Genomic DNA, 19371 nt, shown 5'->3' with positions numbered 1-19371 from the left:
TTGGGCCCTCCCTGGCCCATGACCATTTACAAATTGTGTGTTCCTGGTCCAAAGAGAAATAAGTACAGGAAGTGAGATTCAATACTGAGAAACTTTTATAGCCATTTGATATCACCACACTTCACAGGAATCTGCCATTTACACAAGCAGCAGTCAGTGACATATTTGACATAAAAAAACCCAACTAGTTCATTACCACTGATAGTTTGAAAAACATTGTCCTGGAGCTTTTACTTCAAAAGTACCTCATAACCTGGTATCTGAGATTGTGTTTGTGTATTTATACATATGTGCATTTTTATAGGAAGAAGTTCCACTGGACTCTGAGATTCCTAAAGGCTCAGAAATTCAATAATGAATCTCTGGCTGGATGACATACATTAATCCTGTTCTTCAGCTGTGATGTATGGTGTGTCTAACATCTGCCTATGAACAGCTTAATTCCATTCTTGGACATGGTACATGATGCATTATGTGACATAGCTGGCTAATAAACATTCCTATAAACAATGACAGGTGGTTATATGAGGATGCTGGTGATGAATCACCCTATAATATAGCAGCCAGCAAGGGACACTCTGCAAAGATGCTGGCTGCTGTTTGTCCTTTAAAGGAGATTTTTCCTTCCTCCCAACTTGGTCCTGGATGGACTACAGATGCCTTTGTATGGACTACAGATGCCTTTGTATGGACTATTACTGTGTTAGACTTGGCCAAAACCTCTGGATTCTAAGTCAATGGGCAGCCTGGAACTTGAACCATATTTCAACAATTCTAAGATATGTTGACATATCTGAAATTGAGATATATTCTTCAACTCATGAAAGAAATCCTTATTTCACAGATTGACTGGCAGAATTTTTTTCTTAGTGGAGGATAAAATAATGGTAGAACTTATAGTTGATAGCTTCTTAGTTTTGATGAAACACAACACTCCCTCCCTTTCTTGCTTTCTCTTTTTTCTCCCAACATTTGTGTCTACTTGAAGAATGGCCTTTGAGGAACAGGGCTCTTGTGTACTTGCAAGTTGCAGAGATGGGGGAAGCCTGGCCAGAGGGAACCTGAGAACTTAGCCTGGGGCAGGAAGGAGGTCCAGTTTCATTAAGGAAAATACTTCAGCTCTGGCTGTTAACTAGATCCAGACACAGATGTGGAAAGTGCCCAGGAGAGGTGGGTGAGCCCTGGAGGCAGTGTAGCAACACTGAGTCTAGAGGAGGCACAAGGGTCCCTGAATTATTTCATGCTCAATGGGATGATGGAATAGCTCCCAGGTTTTTTTTTTTTTTTTTTTTTTTTCCTGTGGGAGACATACAAAGTGGAATTCTTATAACCATTCTTGGAAGGCCAGAAAGTTGCTAAGCCATGTTTTCAGCCTAGAGGCTGTTTTTAGCTCTGTGAGTTGTAACCCTTGGTGTCTTCAGGATGTTAGCTGGTCCTTGTGTGCTCTGTGCCTCATCTGAAGAGCGAGGACTGACGACAGTAACAGTGCCCACCTCACAGGAACACCATGGGGGGGGTGGATAAATGAATACCTTGAAACCACATTGAAGAGTACTGGAACACAGCAAGAGCTCATAAGGCAAGACCTGCTGTTTTTATTATTTTATTTTTATGATAACCCATCTGACAGGGATCAGCATACCTTTAGTGCTGAAGGGTGGATGGCCTCAGATGGTGGGTCTTCCAAAGCCAGCTCCTGCCTCCTTTCTACCTGGACATCCGAGTAACTAATCAAGAAATCAAGAGACCACAGCTGGACATGGGACAGTCCAGGATGACACGGCAAAGAGGGCTGCGTGATGTATGGAGGTCTCTACATGATACCTTCCCAGAATTATCACCACAAAGGGACTAGCTCTGGTGTCCCCTTCCTTGTCTGAGAAGAAAGTTTCAATTTGTGCCTAAATTCCAGTGCAGTGACTTCTGATTTGATGGCCAGAATATCTTCCTTTTCAGAATATTTTATTCTCTTCTTTGGACCATAATTGTCCAAACATATTTTCATTTACAGGGTAAATCTCAGTCTTCAAATAATTAGAAAACTTTCTTAAAATCTACTGAGTCTAGATTTTAAGAAAGCCAAGTTCAAGTCTCTGAGAGTGTGCCTATGAAGAAGTGATGTAACTTTTTTAGTAATTACAACCTTCAGAAAGTTTCTCTCAAACAAACCCAGAACTCTAGCCAGACCCAGACTGCTGATTCGTGTATGTACCCACTTTTTAAATACTGTGGGTAAATCAATTCAGTGTGGTGACCCAGTTATGGCTTGTGTGGAGAGGCAGGCTGGGAAAGGACCTTGGAATGAGACAGTAGCTCTAGAGTCTTCAGTATGCTTCTTACCTTATTTATTCACTCACTTCACACTTTACTTTCTCCGAGAGTTTCTTTTTAAGATTTGCAAGGTGGAGGATGGAGAGGAAGAGCAGGGTCAAGGAAAGGGTCTGAAGAACAAGGTGTTAATGATGACCAACCTTCTCTGGGGCACAAGGACCCTCTGGCAAAGGTACAGGCTGGTAGCAGTGGGTGGGACTGGCTGCTGAAGTACCCAAGGGTGGGCTAGGAAAGCCAAGATCAAGTGTCTGAGAGTGGGCAAGTGATATGATGAACAGGCACACTGGTGAAGAAAACCAGCACTTCTCCTCTCTGTTCTCTCCCCAACTTACTAAAGAAGAGTATTTACTTGTTTATTTATATCCATGTGTATGTATAGTATGCAGCCATCTGACTATTACACATGAACATAAATACTTATCAACTATCACTATAAGTATCAATATATACTTATCAAGTATGTTATATATATATAATGTAGTATGTATGAATAGCATCTGCATATATGTATCTATCATCTGTCTACCTATCATATATTATGTATATATATATAAAATATAGCACATATGTGTAGTATCTATTGTGTGTATGTATTTATCATTATTGTCTATTACCTATTTATTATATATATGTATAAAATGCAGCATGCATGTGCAATTACTTGTCTGTGTATGTATTTATCTATCTATATGTATCACCCAATACATATATGTATAAAATGCAGCATGCATGTATATGCCTATCAAGCTAACCATTTATTCTTTTTTTGCTCTCTTCAAGTGCTCTTCTCTAGATCAGTTTAAAACTAATTGATATTCTTATAATTTTTGTAGTCAGGGGGGAAAAATGACATTTGTCCTGTACCTTTGGGAATTGTGACCTGACATAGGCAGCAACTATGAAGTGCTAGATGTGCTGCCTCCATTGGAAGTCCTAGTCTCCCACACTGGGCTGGGGTTCCCCACAGCTCCTAAGAACTGCCAAGAACCTGTGTCCACTGGCCTCCTGGTTCTTTTCCCAACACAGCCTCAGTTGCCAGCAGGGGTTTTTTAAACATTGAAAATAAAGGGACTATGTGTTTGAGCTATTTAGAGGCAAAATTTTAATTTTCTTCTCAAAGCAGTGATGAGGGAAGGATGGGGGATGGACAGAGATGAGGGGAAAATATGTAAGTAGGTCAGTGAAGCAGTAACTTACTAAGTGATGTTCTGGGCTGCTGGAAAGAGCTCATGAGGCTTCAGAGAAACCTGACTAAACACTTGAATGAAGCCTGAGCTGGGGGTCAGAATGGGGTCTATGCTTGGAAGGGTTGAGCTCTGGTGATCACTCTGTCAGCTTCAGAGTGTAGCCCTGGCCGGTGGAAGAAGTCCAGCCTGGAGCTTGGCCCTCAGAAGCTGGGACTACCTGAGGTGGCCAGGGCTCTGACGGAGCTGTTAGGGGCCACATCCCCACTCACCTGACCACTGAATGTGTGCAGACGATGAACTCAGGCTTGGAGTTCCACTGATGGTAGGTGATGTAGTAGTGGGTCTGCAGCCAAATCCATTGCTGGCCTTTGGTTAGAAACCGGTAGCAACATGACTTCCCTTTACCAAACTGCATCACTGTTGGTAGAAAATGGAGTCTGAATATAATGAACGTTAATACAAAAATAATCTTTTTGAAAATAAGCTTTCCAAAAGACAGTATCAGACATTGTTTACTTCCCCAATTAGTGCTTTATTTAAGTGACTATCAGGATAATGGTAAATGATAATGAATTCTTAAACAATGGAGGACTGATCCATATGCTTTCCCAAATACCCAAATATTGGTAGATGTAGACAGTTTCAAACTGGGTTTTTAATTAGAAAGAGACCCAGGTTTTCCTGGTGCACACCTTCCTGCTGCAGGTAGTGCTGTCTTTGGAGCTGCAGGATAGAGGGGCCAGGCACTGGGAGAATGGGGCCCAGAGCAGACCTACTGGCCAGGGTCCTCTGGTCAGAGTTGGCCACCATCAATCAGTAGTTCAACCTTAGTCTACATGGTTCTAAGACAGTCGCTACAGATGCCATCTATCCCAAGTCCACTGCTGCAGGGCTGTGTGGCACTGTGAGGTTGTTGGGGGCTTCTCTGGAGGTTCCCTGGGGCAGAATAAAGGCTGTTGAATTATTAGCCTTGGAGGGCAGAGAGTTGAACTGTGGGTCCCAGGAAGAAGAACCATTTGGATTTTATGGCTTCAGTGCCTGGACTTTAGCACCTTTTTATGGTTAAGAGAAACCCTAACTAGGAAGCTAAAGCTATAAAAGGAGCTTCTGACTTGGAGAATGTGATATCTGAAGAGAAGGGAGGCCCAGCCTATTAGGGGAGTGGGATGGATGGTGCAAGCATGCCTTGCCTGAGCCCCAGACACTGAAGGGGATTCTATAGCCACAGCCTTTCATGTGTCCTTTCTCCGTGAGAGAGGTAGAAGTAGCCAGAGGCTTGAAGGAGTCATGCTTCTCAACTTTTCAGGTGTCCACCAGTCACTTGGGGGTCTTGTTAAAATGGAGATTCTGATTCCATCAGCTGGTGGGGAGAACCTGAGAGTTAGCAAGTCTAGCAAACTCCTTGTGATGCAACGTGGCTGCTCAAGGACCACTTCTGAGGACCAAGGAGTTAAAGTTTTGAAGATCAGCCTAAAATTCTAACAGTGGGTCCTGATGAAACTCAAGTCTGTTCTTCCTTGATCAAAGACAGCAGGGAAGAGAAAGTTATTATAATGGGCACTACAGACAAGGCATCTATGAAAATGTAGTGTTGGGCCCTGGCCGAGTGGCTCAGCTAGTTGGAGCATTGTCCCATGCACCAAAAGGTTGCAGGTTTGATTCCTTGTCAGGGCACATACCTAGATTGCCAGTTTGATCCCTGGTCAGGCGTGTACAGGAGGCAACCAATCGATGTTTCTCTGTTAGTCTCTCTCCCCCTTCCTCTCTCTCTAATATCAATAAAAATATCCTTGGGTGAGGAGTAAAAGAAATGCAGTGTTGGTGGTCAATCCATAGATCAGGATCCATAGGTCAATGTTACTACAAATCTTCCTGTGCAAAATAAGGACTTGGAACCAAAAATATGACTTTAAATGTTTAATTCTTAAATTCTCTTGTTAAGTGAGAATGCAGACATGGTTGTAGTTTTCCCTTACCCCACACCAGGAGTCCTGCCTCCCATACCTTTGCCAAGTGTTCTTCTCTGTGCAGAAAGCCTTCCTGATGCTCCTGACTTAGCTTCATGAGGGGGGGTCCTCTGAATCCCCAAATATCCTGTGTACCTCTCCTTTGCTGCACCAGCAACATCCTATAAAGTCACCTATTTCTGAATTTTTTATCAGCCTTTGTTCCTACAGGGCAGCAAGAAGAGTAATCCTCTTTATGTCCTGGGCCTCTCTGATCATCTGGCCTGTGGCTTAGACTAATACTTGTCTGCTGGCTGAAGAAAGTTATGTAAATTCAGTATTTTGTGTTTGGAATACTATATTACATAACTTTTAAAAATGGCCAGTATCCTTTCCATCTCTTTAAGATTAAACAGCTTGTGTATGTGAGGGACACTGGGAAGATGCTGGGGTGTGGTTTGACAGAACAAAGTCAATTCTAGGTGAAAACACACACAAAGTCATCCAGATAACAACCTCCATCATATGACTGGGTCATCTCAGAGAAGACAAAATCTTCCACCTCAGAAAGAACCCAAGTAACAAGTAGACTTCCAGGCTAGGAATCCCACTGTCAGGGCTCTGTGGACAGAGCTAGAAGTCCTGGGTGCCAGGGTGAGAAAGCAGTACTCACGGTGCTGGTGACACCTAGTGAGGAGCTCCAGATCATCAATGTGGTAGTAGTCATAACCTGAGGTTCCCAAAACTTCAAAAGGAAGGTATCCTATTATTGGAGGGGCTCTGCCAAGAACGATGGGATAATTCATCAGAGAGGACTCACTATGGTGGCTGCACCTCAATACTGAGGGTATAGTTTGCATATTTAATGATACATGGAGGCTTTGTTTCTCAAGAACAGGAGGAGAAGAATAAGTTTGCATTGGTTAAAGCCCAAGAGGCTGTGTATTCCGAAGTACTCGTTTTTTTGTTTTTTGGGGGTTTTTTTTGCATGTAGGTACTCAGTTTGCTTGGCATAACCTGGCCTAAATAATAACAAAATTTATCACAACTGAATAATTAAAAACAGCTATAGATTGGGTCTGCCTAACTCCAAAGTGTAATAAGAAATTAGAGGATGGGGAGGGGAGATTGCTAGTTCTTAAACTGTGAAAAATGGCAAAAAGAAAGAAGATTAGGCTAAAGAGAAAAAGGAGTTGAAAGAAATAAGATGAGAATTTTATCTCAATTCTGCTCCTGCCTTTCTGGGAGCTGGAGAAGGTTCCCATTGGTGGAGGTGGGGGATGGGGTTGTATCCCAAAGATGTCCCCGGGGCTGCAGTGTCTGGCTCTTCTGAAATGGTCTGACCCAAACACAGAATGCATCCACAGATGTGGATAGATACAATAGAAGGCAAACTGCCTAATCCTTGGCTGGGAACCACTTTTCCTTCTGCCAGACCCGACCTTTTTCACCCCAACCCAGATATGCTTTTCTTTTCACACACCTGTGATCCAGAAATAAAAACTTCCATTCCAAGCTGTGCCTTGAAGTGAATTCCTCTAGAGGTTCGTCAACTACACAGATTTCCTATATTAGAAGGGAAGAAAGTGTTGCCTGAGGTGACAGATGCTCATGCTAGAGCTGCTCAGGATGCCTGGTGGGCAACAGAAGTTACAACTCTTCAGAGCAAGTCTTCAAGTTGTGTTGGATTGAAGCTTGTCATCTGTAGCTAATCTGGTTATTAGCTGATACAAAATTTATTTCACAAGCCAGGGAAAAATAACTAAGGAGCTAAAATGTCATACCCCTTCCTTCCCATTATCTCAAAGTGTGGTAAACATGTGGAAAATGGCTTTTCACCCGCATTTGAATTACTAATTTAACTCAACATTCCTGCCACAGACACTAAAGCAATCATAGACAAGATATTTCAGACAAACCCTCAATTTGACATTTGGTTCTCACCTCTGCCTGCCCTGAGTAGTATTAATGTTAGTATGAAATGTAGGAAGGTTTACAGAGCTCTAAAGAAGCATCTCCACAGGCTCAAGAGTGATTGATGCCTTCAAACAAAATATCTCCTAGGAAATGCAGTTATGAGAGACAGCACGTGGGGCGGTCAGAGGTAAGGAAACCAGACATTTCACATTCTTAGTGACAATATCCTTGTAATTTTATTTTTCCCATAAAGACAATCAAATATAAGTAAGTGGGACTCAACTGTAATATTTCCACAGGATAAATTCTCTTCCAGGTACTTACCTTTAAGAATTGTGGTGTTGCTAGGCGAACAGTAGCGATGAAGCAGACCTTCTTTCCTAGAGGTACCTGGCAAGGCCTTACAAGGGCGCTGTTAAAGCCACGACAGGAGAGGCTAGGCACTGGGGAGGGAGGGACATAGGTTAGCTCATCTGTGCAGCAGCCAGCCTGCCTATATTCCTGTGAACCAGCACTGCACTCGGGGCTTTGTGAACATTAACTCAACTCATTCTTATAACAACTTGGGGAGTAGGTGCTGTTGTTACCCCATTGCATAGAAACTGAGGCACAGATGGGTGAAGCAACTGCACAAGGCCACACAGAACCAGAATTTGAGTCACTAGTATACTACTTGCCTCTCACTGGCATTATCCTATAGCCACTTAGATGACTGTGCTGGTAAAAATATTCTGCAAGATGAGAAGACAGCCTCATTCTGCAGTTAGGGTCCAAATACTCACTCCATGCAGTGTTTTAAGGGTCAATTCCATAGTCTGTCAGTGTTTCTGATACTGATGGACCCAGGAAAATAACTTTGTCTTGGTACATGAACCCCTGCCCCTGGTGTGGCGCAGCTGGAAGTCAAGGGCTTCTGCCCAGAAAAACCTCTTTAGGGCCCTGTATGAGGCAGGGGCTCAGTCAGGACTACTAAAGAGATAGCCTCAGGACTTAGGGTGATCTCCAAAGATATAGTACATAGGTAAGAAAATCTGTTTACTGCCTTATTTTTTCTCACAAGTTTGGGAAGGTATGACTTTCCTCATATTAACCAAGGTCACTCAGAGTAGAAATAATGGAGAAGGAACTGTACCCAGGTCTTAGGGACTCCAAGTCCAGGGCTCTAACAAGGATGGTTCTAGGTTCATCCCACCATGATGCTGAGATAAGGCCCCACAGGCCTCCTGAGGAGGTGCCCTTGGCACTAGCAGCAGTTTTCCCTGGTTACTACAGATTTTCAACTGGTTACTCAGGTTGACTGTGCACAACTGCTCTCTCTACCTTCCATGCCAGAGAACAATTCTGCCAGTTTAGCTGGAGTTTGCTGGGTGGGTGAAAGGATCCTGTTAAATATGAGAAAAGTCATCTTACCATGTACACAAATTCTCACCAGTTTCCTGGGATCTTTCACATGGCTGCCCAGGCCCTACCCAGAGCAGTTAATTCAGAAACTTGGGGTGAAGCCCAGGCATCAGCATTTTAAAACCTCCCAGATTTACTAATGTGTCCCCAGGATTGAGGACCACTGTCATAGATAATCTATATGACCTCTTTCCTTTTAAAATGTAGTTGATTATATCCTGTACAATTCTGAACTTATAAATTAAAAGTTATGTTTTCTAGCCCTGGCTGGTGTGGCTCAGTGGATTGGCTGCTGGCCTGCAAATCAAAGGGTCACTGGTTGGATTCCCAGTCAGGGTACATGCCCGGGTTGCAGGCCAGGTCCCCAATAGGGGGTGTATGAGAGGGAGCCACACATTGATGTCTCCGTCTCTTTCTCCCTCCCTTCCCCTCTCTAAAAATAAATAAATAAATAAATAAAATCTTTTAAAAAGGTATGTTTTCCAATTTGAGAACATATAAACATCAGAAAACAAAATGCATTCTAAAATGATGTCTACAAGACTTTGGATTTTAGCTTTCCAATAATTTCTTACTTTATATGTTTATGGGTTTCTAAGTGATTCAATAATGTGGTGTTTTATCTACAGACATGAATAAATTCATTTTACCAAACATATTCTCTGAATGTATCCTATAACTGAAAAAATGTTTCCAAACATAACTATAAAGTGGGTAAAATAAACACTGGTCCCAAGAGAGTTTGCATCTGTCATTAGTTGGCTTTGATCATTGCAGATTAATGTGTAGGGTAGGCCAAGGAACTTATCAAGGGAAAAGAAAACAATTCCACGTAAGGGAAGGGTTGCCAGATGTGAACATCTGTGTGATGAAAAAAAGAAAGACATTGAAAAATTTCCCAGATGTGAAATATCCTCTCTATTGGAATCTAAGAGACATCACCAGCCAGATAAACACATAATAAAATAATCCCTACTCTTTCAGAATATCAAGACCTTCCAAGCAAACTTCTAAGGATTTCCCAGGAATTTAAGAGAAAGTTTTTAATCTGACTTGAACCATGTGCCTTGTTTGAGGGATCCTTTCTGCTACTAAATTCATGTGTCCTTTCAGTAAGTGCCTTCCTTGGTGATTTACTGTGAGAAAGACAGGGACAGATGGAGTGTGAAATAGGCAACACCAGCCCCTAAGGACTTCAAGGGGCAAGGATGTGGTTCATGGCAATTAAACGGATGTTCTATAGAGCTTCCTGTTAGCCTGGCTGCCTCCCAATATAGTTTTATCAACTCTTTTATAACGTCTAAAGCTTTGAAGATGAAAATGCATCTCTCAAAGGACATCCTATAATTGCTTGTACCCTGCGGTGATAAGCTAGATATTTTAGAGAGGAGCCCAGAACCAGTAAATGCATCTTCTAAACAAACCTTTCCCCCCAAACCTGAAGCAGTTGAGAGCTTGATCAAATGTGATAGTAAGTCAAGGATCAAAATTATAACACAGGCCAAGGGGAAAACCTTGAGGAGAAACAAGGGGAAGAAGTTACTTTAAACATTTTGCCAATGGTGTTTGAAATGACTTTCACACTCAGCGTGAGCCTTCCTGCATTTTCTGGGTAGTCACCATGTGGGCAAACTGCTCCCTGGGACTTCACAGTAATATTTAGCTATCTTATTCCCAGGTAGTTTAGAAACAATAATTAAAAATTTAATTAGCTGTTTCAGTTTAAGCAATAGAAAATTATATCTAATTACAACTGGCTTCCTGAGCCTTTCAGAAGGATAAACCACTCAATGCAGGCCCAGCCCCGTTTTACCTGTTTTATCGGATCTCTGACTTTCTCAGCCTCTCTCTCTCTCTCTCTCATACACACACACACACACACACACATGATAGAGATAAAAGTGATTATTTCTTGCTGCATCCCCCCCTGAAGTCATCTTCCTTAAAATTGATCATACTGGATCTAATTCTCTCTCTCCAGCTCTGAGCAGGCATCTTGCAAACAGCAGGTGTCAACAAGTGTTTATGGAAAGACTTTTAAACAAGATGACTCTCCATCTCACATCCAGGCCACAGATCAAAGCCCAGTTTGGGAAGACACCTTCTGATCCTTGTCAACAACTAATGCATAGACTTTGAGATCCCAGGGTGATTTTTCCCTCTATAGCCCAGCCTGGTGCTGGTGGTGGCAGGCTTACCATGGGAGAATTCCCCTGGTGCTCAGGTTAGCTCACTGCCCTACTCATGCACTGACACTGGTCAAAAGAATGCCTGGGCAACATCTGCTGCAAATCAGCCTTTTTTCAATCAGTCCATGGAAAATGTGTGAATGCCCATCATGAATCTCATGCTTGGAGATATGCAGGATGGGGCTCTGTTTTTGGTCTTCCTAATAAAAGGGCCCATGGAACCACAAGGACCCCTCTTTGTTCCTGAATCTTTTAGCACAGTCTCAAAATTCAGAGACCCTGAAGGAAATTTGCCTTGGGCTGGCATTCTTAGGATTCCAGAAATAAGATAGTCCAAGGTTGTCCAGAGAATCAAAATGACTCACTCGTGCCCTGCATTCATTGACTTCTAAGTCTGCCTGATGACAAAGGTGAGCTCCAAATAAGTCATAACAAGGAAATATGGATGACTGTAGGGGCAAGGAGAGTGCAGATGGTGTGAGAACTTGTTCCCAAAGGGGAATGGGAGAGAAAGGAAGGAGCAGGGATGGTGACAGTGAACCTTTGACAGCAAGGAGTAGAAGGAAATGGAGAAAGATGTACCAATACTCTTCTGCTCAGTATTGGTTCAGTCATTAGGCCTAAACAATTAAGCATTCTGATCAGAGATGGTCTGCTATGAAAAATGACTTGCAACAGCTGTAGGAAGATACACTAACAGTCCACAAGATGACGAATAGCTTTCTCAGTACTTCTTGGAATAAATGAAAAACAAAGCAGGCCGGTGTGTGGGGAGACATGAAACCATTATAAGGAGGTTTGCTAAAGGAACAATGAAGTTCGTAAATCTCATTTGTGTTGTGTCTGAAAGATTTGGGCAAGATTGTTGGAATGTTGAGGGGAAATAATGTCCTGCACATTCATGAGAATCATCTCCCTCGTATTAAACATGATTCCCAGACTCAGATTTTTTCTCTTCCCAGTGTGCGTTCCTCAAGGTGTTTTGAAAAACCAGGTTATTGGGTTCTTAGGAGAGCAGCAGCACCATAATCCTGACCAGTGTTTGTCCTGGGGTCCCGCCTAACTTGTGGGGCTAATGTGTAATATTCTTTCCTTTCTGCCACTTCTACTTGGCACAGGGAAGAACAATGTTGGACAGAAACCACACCAGAAAGCTGGAGGGTAGCAAATTGTTAGATTGAAAATCATACTCTAATGGGAAAAATATACTTTAAATTTCTTCTTTCCCCTGGCATTCATTAATGAAAATTAGTCATTTTGGGGACCAGGAGATGTAATGGCATTGACAAAATACTCACCAGATGGTGGGTGTGGACAGAGCCAAGTTATTGTGTGCTCAGGAAAGTGAACTTTCTGTAGGCTACTGGGCCCTGAGCCACAGTTGGATATCTTGTGCCCATTTTAATCACAATTATTGGACAACCTATACCAAAGTTCCTCATACCAGGCTGAAACAAGCATAAAGATGGTTAATAAATGTATGACCATTCCTTACTGTTCCATTTTAATACAGACTGGATATGCTCAGACAGGATGATAGTCTTAGGTAAAAATTTGTTTTTTTTTCTGATCTTAATTCCTCTGCGATCCACTCTGCAGCAATGCGCACTGCTGGGGAAGGATATGAGTTTCATTGTCAGGGTGGCAGGAACACTCTGATCCTGATCCTTGGGGCCTGTGACAGAGAGACTAGATGAACCTGGCCTTCCTACACTAGACTCCCAGGCCCATTTCCAGTGAGGCCTGGCCAGCCTGCAATTTGTTTCTTAACCGAGACACATCAATGAACTGAGCTTAGGAAAAACCCCCACCAAAACAAGACCTCCAAAGCCAGAAAATGAGGCAACAAACAGCAATCCCATGGAACATACAGAGTCAAGTGCTGTGAACTGAGCTGAAAGGCTTCCCCTCTGCAAGAACTTCAATCTGGGTGTGTGGTTAGAGGTGGGCAGGTAAAATGAGGGCAGGGAAACTTTTATGTTCTGCTGTGTGGTTTCTGGAAAGCCCAGAGTGGAATGTTTGCTGAGGGTTACCCATTTGGAACCACACCAGCAACCTGTGAATCACTGCTCTCTGGATTTCAGTCAGACGCATGTTTAAATCCAAGGCAGGGGGAGGGGCAGGAGCTCAAATAGAGGGTGGCCTTCTTCCTGGCAAGAGTGGTGGGGGTGGGGCTTCAGGACTTGGGAGTGTGGGGCTGGGGAAATGTCCATAGACTCCCTGTCTGTTTAACTGGAGAAGTAAAAAGATGAAATGGTATTTATTCAAAAGCATTAAAAATGTGTCATGTGACAAACATAGCCCCGGATAAAGTAATTTCATTTTAACTGTATTCTGGAAACACCATGCAGAGCACAGGTGCACCAGGGCTGCTCTGGCAGGGGCCCTCACCAATCGGCTAGGGTCAGAGTGGGCTTTTTATGAGAAGAGGAGGAGATGTGCATGTCTTTATCCCAGCTGATATCTTCAGGAATCTTCTCATAGGCTGCCTTAGAGATTGTCCTAAAGTGAAACACTTTTAAAAAAGCTACATTCTTGTCCCGTTTGCTGATACACATTTTTTCGCATTTATTACAAGTGTAGGTGAAAGATGTGAAGTCTTGTTATCCCCGCACTCCCTCCCTACCACCCCCTGCCAAACATCTGTGGCAAATGACGAAGTCCTAAGAAGTGGCCATGACCTCAGGGAAAATTCCATTTTGCTCAAGTATTTGGACAATGGTTTCTGTGTCTGCACAACAAGAATGGACGGGGTGGGGTGAGGGGACATGAGGGAAGGTAAAGAGGTAGGTGGTATAAGTGGCAGTGAATCAGGAAATGTCCAATTAGAGAGTCTAATAATGTTAATGAGGGCAAAGGGGCTTGTGTCCTTCCCCTCCCCCTAGACTCCAGAGTTGGCCTACTCACATTGGTCACAGAGCCAGCTGAGACCTGAGCAGTTAGTTACCTGGGTCAGCAGGCAAGCACTTGGGGTCTTCATCTATGTGATTTACGTGTCACCAAACACCTTCTCTGGCTCAGTCTTGTCCTCTCTTCCCTACCCCAAAACCTCTACATTCCACTTTGGCCCCTTTGTTTTAAGGCCTGAGAATTCCTATAAATGAATTTTAGTAGCAGCAAGGGCCTCTATTGGCCTTGGGCCAAATTGTTTGATCAGAGGAACTTCTAGGCTGGGAAGAGAGTGTCAGGAACTGTTCTACAGGGGCCTGGGTGAAGGACCTGGGTAAGGATATTAGGGAGCACCCAGAGGAGGGTGGGGGCATAGAATAGGGAGTGAATGGAGGCTAAGGGTGAAACTTTCCTGACCACACACTGGTGATCAGGAGGTCTTCCAGTGTAGACTATTCACAAGGCACAGGAATTTAGTTTAGACAGGCTTCAGTTTACCTAGCACTTACCAATGTGAATTTAATCTTTACTTCGCATTTAAGGCCAAAGAAGTAGCAGGAGCACTCCTGGAAGCCACCACTAAGTTCCTGGAGTGTGCTTTGGGGTCAGTCAAGGATGGCTCTGTTATCACCTCCCAAGGAAGACAATGATTTCCCTGAGTTGAAAGTTCTTGGTCTGAATTGTGGCTCTGCCCCCACCACCTGTGTGTCAGGGCCAAGTTCTCCAAGTCTCTGTCTAGGTCAACCTATTGTGTTGAGTGCTTATTTGTGTGCCAGGCAAGGACTGCATGGCCCCAGGAAGGGGTGCAATGAACAGATTAAAGTCTGCTGTCATTGCCATGCCATTTTTAATAAAAATAAGAGCCTAATATCTTGACAGGCACCAAGTAAGAATACACCAGGTAATAATGCATAAACTAAACACTTCTACAGAAATGAAAGATTTTTCATGGTAATGGGCCAAATTAGGGATTCCTACATAGTTATTTGATATGTGAGCAGGTATTCTATTTAAATAAAACTAGTGTTCATGGTCATTTTTCTTCCACACTTTGCATATTGTTTTTAAACTTGTGCCATGCCTGGGAATTCAGGGAAGTTACATGGGGTTGCTTGTGTAATGACTACAATTTTTAGTTCTGTATTTGGTGCTTTGACATTTGGGGCCTTGCTGACCCTGGAGAGACTGCTCCTCTCAGAGTCGGTCAATTCCTAGGGATAGTAAATAACTCACCTTCCAGTGTACCTTTCATATGGAAACCAACCAATGCAGATCCTAACCTCCCTGCCATCCCCTGTCATACTATCCCCCTGCCCTAAAGTGATTACTCCAGGGCCAGGACCAGACAACTAGGGGCAGCCTCTACAGCACAAAGCCCTGAAATTAGGCACATGAGACGGTTCTAAACCTGCTGACCAGCCTTGCCTGTGTTTTCCAGCAGAAACTACAATAGAGGCTCTTTGTATTTCTCCTGATCCTGCTCCCCCTCCCTCTAACCTATGCTGTTGCTTCCCTATGTGACCCTGCATGATATGCTATTCCTGCCGGATCTGTGCACATAAACCTCTTCCTTCATGACAACCATTGCCATGTCTGCATGCCTTATTATATTTGATATCCTCAAAGCAGCTTGATATGTGGGTACAGGGTATCTGTTGTACACAGGTATAGACATTATATACCAATTCCAGGGAAGGGACAGGCCTGTGCTGTGCATCTGGATACTTAATTTCAACATAGATTTGTGGAAGGCAGCAAAGCACTGGGCATAAGCATGAGTTCAAGGTTAGAATCGGTATAAATGTGGGTCCCCCTTCCCACCTATGCACCTCTTGACTTCACTTTCTTATGCATCAATTTCCTCTACTGTTAAGATGAGACAATGCCAATAGTATCATCTCATAAGGTTCTTGTGAGGATTCAATGAGAGGATCAAGGCAAAGACTGAGCCCAGGGCCTGGTACTAAAGAAATCCCCCTGATGAGCTATTTTTTAAACCAATCGTTCAATGTTTATTGAGAAGTAAGCCTACACAATTAAATTTGAATTATTTTTTCTATTATAGTAAACCATATTTTATATGTTAAAAATGGTTGATTTTTGGTGATTTATAGGGCTCCATGTTAGCAATTCATTCATTTCTCTGATGCTTTTTCCTATCTGTTGTAATCCAAGTCAGAATTAAATTTCATGTTTTCCAGAATTACATTGGGAGATTCTTGTCTCAACAAAACCCCTGCTAACTTTTGTTTGTTCAATAGGCTCTGGAAAGTTACTTTCCACTCTTGATTTTAAATTTTCCACGTCCAATGTTGTGTGTTTATAGCAGTAACGGTCTCCAAAAATAAAATCACACATAATTTCCACACATTCTTTCAGGCAAACAAACATCATCTTAACTTAAAGTGGAAATAAAGCCTTGTTAGTTAATAATAATAAAAAAAAAACAACCAGGTATTCACAATGAAGCCTGCCTATTTCCTTGAAACCTCTGAAATGTGATCAATGACAGGAAGGTTCAAAGTGATATTCAGCAGCATCTTAGAGAGAGTTGTGGGAATGGAAATTTACAAAGGACGCAACTGCTGCTCACCAGCAAATCATGGTTTGGTTCCTTTAATTAAGAGTGTGCACAGTTGTCATGGGGACATGTGGGAGCAGCATTCTCTCCCTTCTGTGCATTAGGCTACTTGGGATACACTGCTCTCCCAGCAGCTGACATTATTTGTGGCCACAGCACATGCTTCAAGCAAATTCCAAATCACTGCTTATTTTAACTCAAGGACAAAGTTGTCTGGAAAGGGTACCATAAGCAAGAGGAGTGTCACAGAAATTCCTATGGAGTGGCATTTAGTATTACAATAGAGCAGTATTTCTCCAAGTCCATGACCCCATGGTTCTTTTCCAACCATGAAATCCCAGTCTCACCCTCAGGTCTTCTGAACTGGAGTCATTTGACATCACCTAACAACATGCATTTTCACAGCTGCCTCACCCCATTACCTACTATACCAGGGCTGGCATCATGTTGGGTTTTCTATGAGGTCACCTTCTTTATCTGGTAGCCAAATGAGCTACCATTTACTTTACTGGTGTGGTTCACTGAACAATCATCTAAGAAGGTTTGGAAGAGCCTTTAGATGAGTCAGTTTAGCATGGTCAGGCCTTGGCTTCATCTGTTTTGCTCAGATTTAGGGACCCGCTTTGGGAAGATGACCTTCCAACACTTCCAACCACTCATATAAAAGGGCCCCAAGTCGACCATGGAGCCTATCATCCAGGCATAAACGCTGAACACTGGGCCTGGAAATCACTTTGGCAGGATAGTGCTGCTTAGCATCTAGTTAGAGCTTTTTAAACAAAGCAAGTATATTTTATGCAAATAATATATAACAAAGGAGCCTCCAAAGCTGGAGGAAAAACCTCAGATTGCCTCAGCATTAGGACTTGGTGCCATTACTTTGGAGGGTTTTCATGGAAACTTTGGAACTAATTTGACTGGGATAATGGAACTTGACAGTGGACCCAGAGTTAAACAACAGTAATCAAGGAGCACAAGTGAGCACTGCCATCAACTCCCTCATGCCTTCCACCTGCCCACCCACCCTCTCATTTCTGAGGCTCATCTTTCTGTATGTATTCATTTGATATTTTTCCTCCTTTCTTCTATCTTTCTACCATTCTCTATCAACACTTCCTTCTGGTTTTTCCCATCTCTGCTGTTTTATGAAATGATAGATCTTTCAGTTATTTGTTTTGAGTTTCAGGGTATGAGACAAACAAAAGGCAGGTCAGCCTGTGCTAGGCTCCACAGCAGGACATGTGTCTCTGGCTTTCTGGCATCAGGGCTGCATTCCCATTTTGCAGGGGTCAAAAGTAAAACTGAATGTTTAAGTCTGGTTTAGAGATGCACCTAGAGTTTACACAATCATTTGCTTGGGTACTTTCAGAAAGGACAGCTTTACCACTTAACCTATCCTGCTTGGCAATTCACCCAATGTAGATGAGCACAAGGCCTATGGACCAGAGTTATTAAAATATGCTCACAGCAATACTGTAGGAAGGGTGATAAAATTGAAGAAAGCAAGGTTATGGATCATCATGGCACGATGAAGCCCTGTTTGGCTGTGTGTCAGCCAAGCCTCTTCTATATTAACTGTAAATTATTTCTTATAGTAGAACTATTCCATCAGCCCACAAGTAAATAAATGAATAATGTATATTTCAGTGGGACTTTGCACACTGACATAAACAGGTGTGGAAGTGTGTTCCTCTCAAATGGGAGCTAACATTTACAAGCACAAAAAATGCGACTTGGGAACAAAAAATCCAAATGCAAACAAGTAAAGGACAGATTCTCCTGCTTCCTTCCTCTGTGGAATTCTTATGTCCTCATGTGCATGTTTGCATGATAAAAGACATTGGCGTGATTACATGACAAGTAAAGCTTACCATTGTTGTAGGAGTGAAAATTTCCTACAAATTTTATGTATTCATAAGTTGGAAATCCCTTTGGATTCAAGCAGCCTCTGAGAAGATGGCAATAAAACTCTAAATCATTGTCAGCTGTGTCATTAAGGGAACAGGGAGAGAAAGAGAACAAGAGCATTATCTACTGCAGACTAAACAAGTCACATCCTTGTGAAACTCACATGGTGAGAATATTTCTTTCATTGTGATTGACTTTTGGATGTGGTTTTGTAACATTTGCACCATAGGTTCCCCCCGATAATTTACAGATATATTGCATTACATACTTGGACCCAATTAATCTTCATTTGCTCACAGGTGTCTGTGGTTGGTTATGCTGGCATTGATTAGTGCCAGTTGTTTTCATGGGGTATATTAAGATAATGCAGCTCATATAGAACTGTTGCATTAAATTTAATTTTTTGCTTTTCTTTGAAATAAAGTCAGATGAACAATAGGATAAATTCTTCATGGAAAATGGACCAAGGCTTGAACAAGCTCAAGGTGGCTTTGGTACCTCCATCAATGTATCTGCTTCATTAAGTGACAAATGGTTCAGCAGGCACCAAGGACAGACTTTTAGACAGGTGCCAGTTAAAAAACTTAGAAACGCCATAAAAACTGCAAATGTGTATAAATTATCCAATTACAGTCTAGGGAGAAGAAAATTTGGATTTTTGACCTATTATTCAGTTTTAGGTTGGTTATTTGGTATCATACAAATCTAGCATTATACTGTCATCCAAAATAAGCAGATTGCTGATTTTGCATTGTTCATTACTAAAAGACCCTCATCTGAAAAAAGAAATCTCTTCCATTATATGTAAAACAAATTATTGTTCTAAAGCTCTATGCTTTCAAATTTCTTTATTATTTCTTTTTTATTTTTAATATATTTTATAGATTATGCTATTACAGTTGTCCCATTTTTTCTCCCCTTTATTCTCCTTCACCCTGTACCCTCCCTCCCACCATCATTCCCCCAACTTAGTTCATGTCCATGGGTCATACATACAAGTTATTTGGCTTCTCTATTTCCCG

The 19371-nt window shown here is 42.4% G+C and overlaps 1 protein-coding gene across 1 annotated transcript in view; it reads right to left on the bottom strand.

Moving 5' to 3' along the window:
* NPAS2 (neuronal PAS domain protein 2) overlaps positions 1-19371 on the bottom strand; it is a 172473-nt gene that overhangs the window by 23333 nt on the left and 129769 nt on the right. Inside the window, 6 exon segments of the mRNA XM_045204750.2 lie at positions 1643-1727; positions 3788-3935; positions 6138-6244; positions 6948-7030; positions 7706-7824; positions 18313-18426. Coding sequence (XP_045060685.2) covers positions 1643-1727; positions 3788-3935; positions 6138-6244; positions 6948-7030; positions 7706-7824; positions 18313-18426 — 656 coding nt within the window.

This window comes from Desmodus rotundus, chromosome 5, assembly GCF_022682495.2.
Source record: "Desmodus rotundus isolate HL8 chromosome 5, HLdesRot8A.1, whole genome shotgun sequence".
In the NCBI taxonomy this organism is placed as follows: Eukaryota; Metazoa; Chordata; class Mammalia; order Chiroptera; family Phyllostomidae; genus Desmodus; species Desmodus rotundus.
The sequence above is the reverse complement of the archived record's forward strand: the minus strand, read 5'-3'. Positions and strand labels throughout refer to the sequence as shown.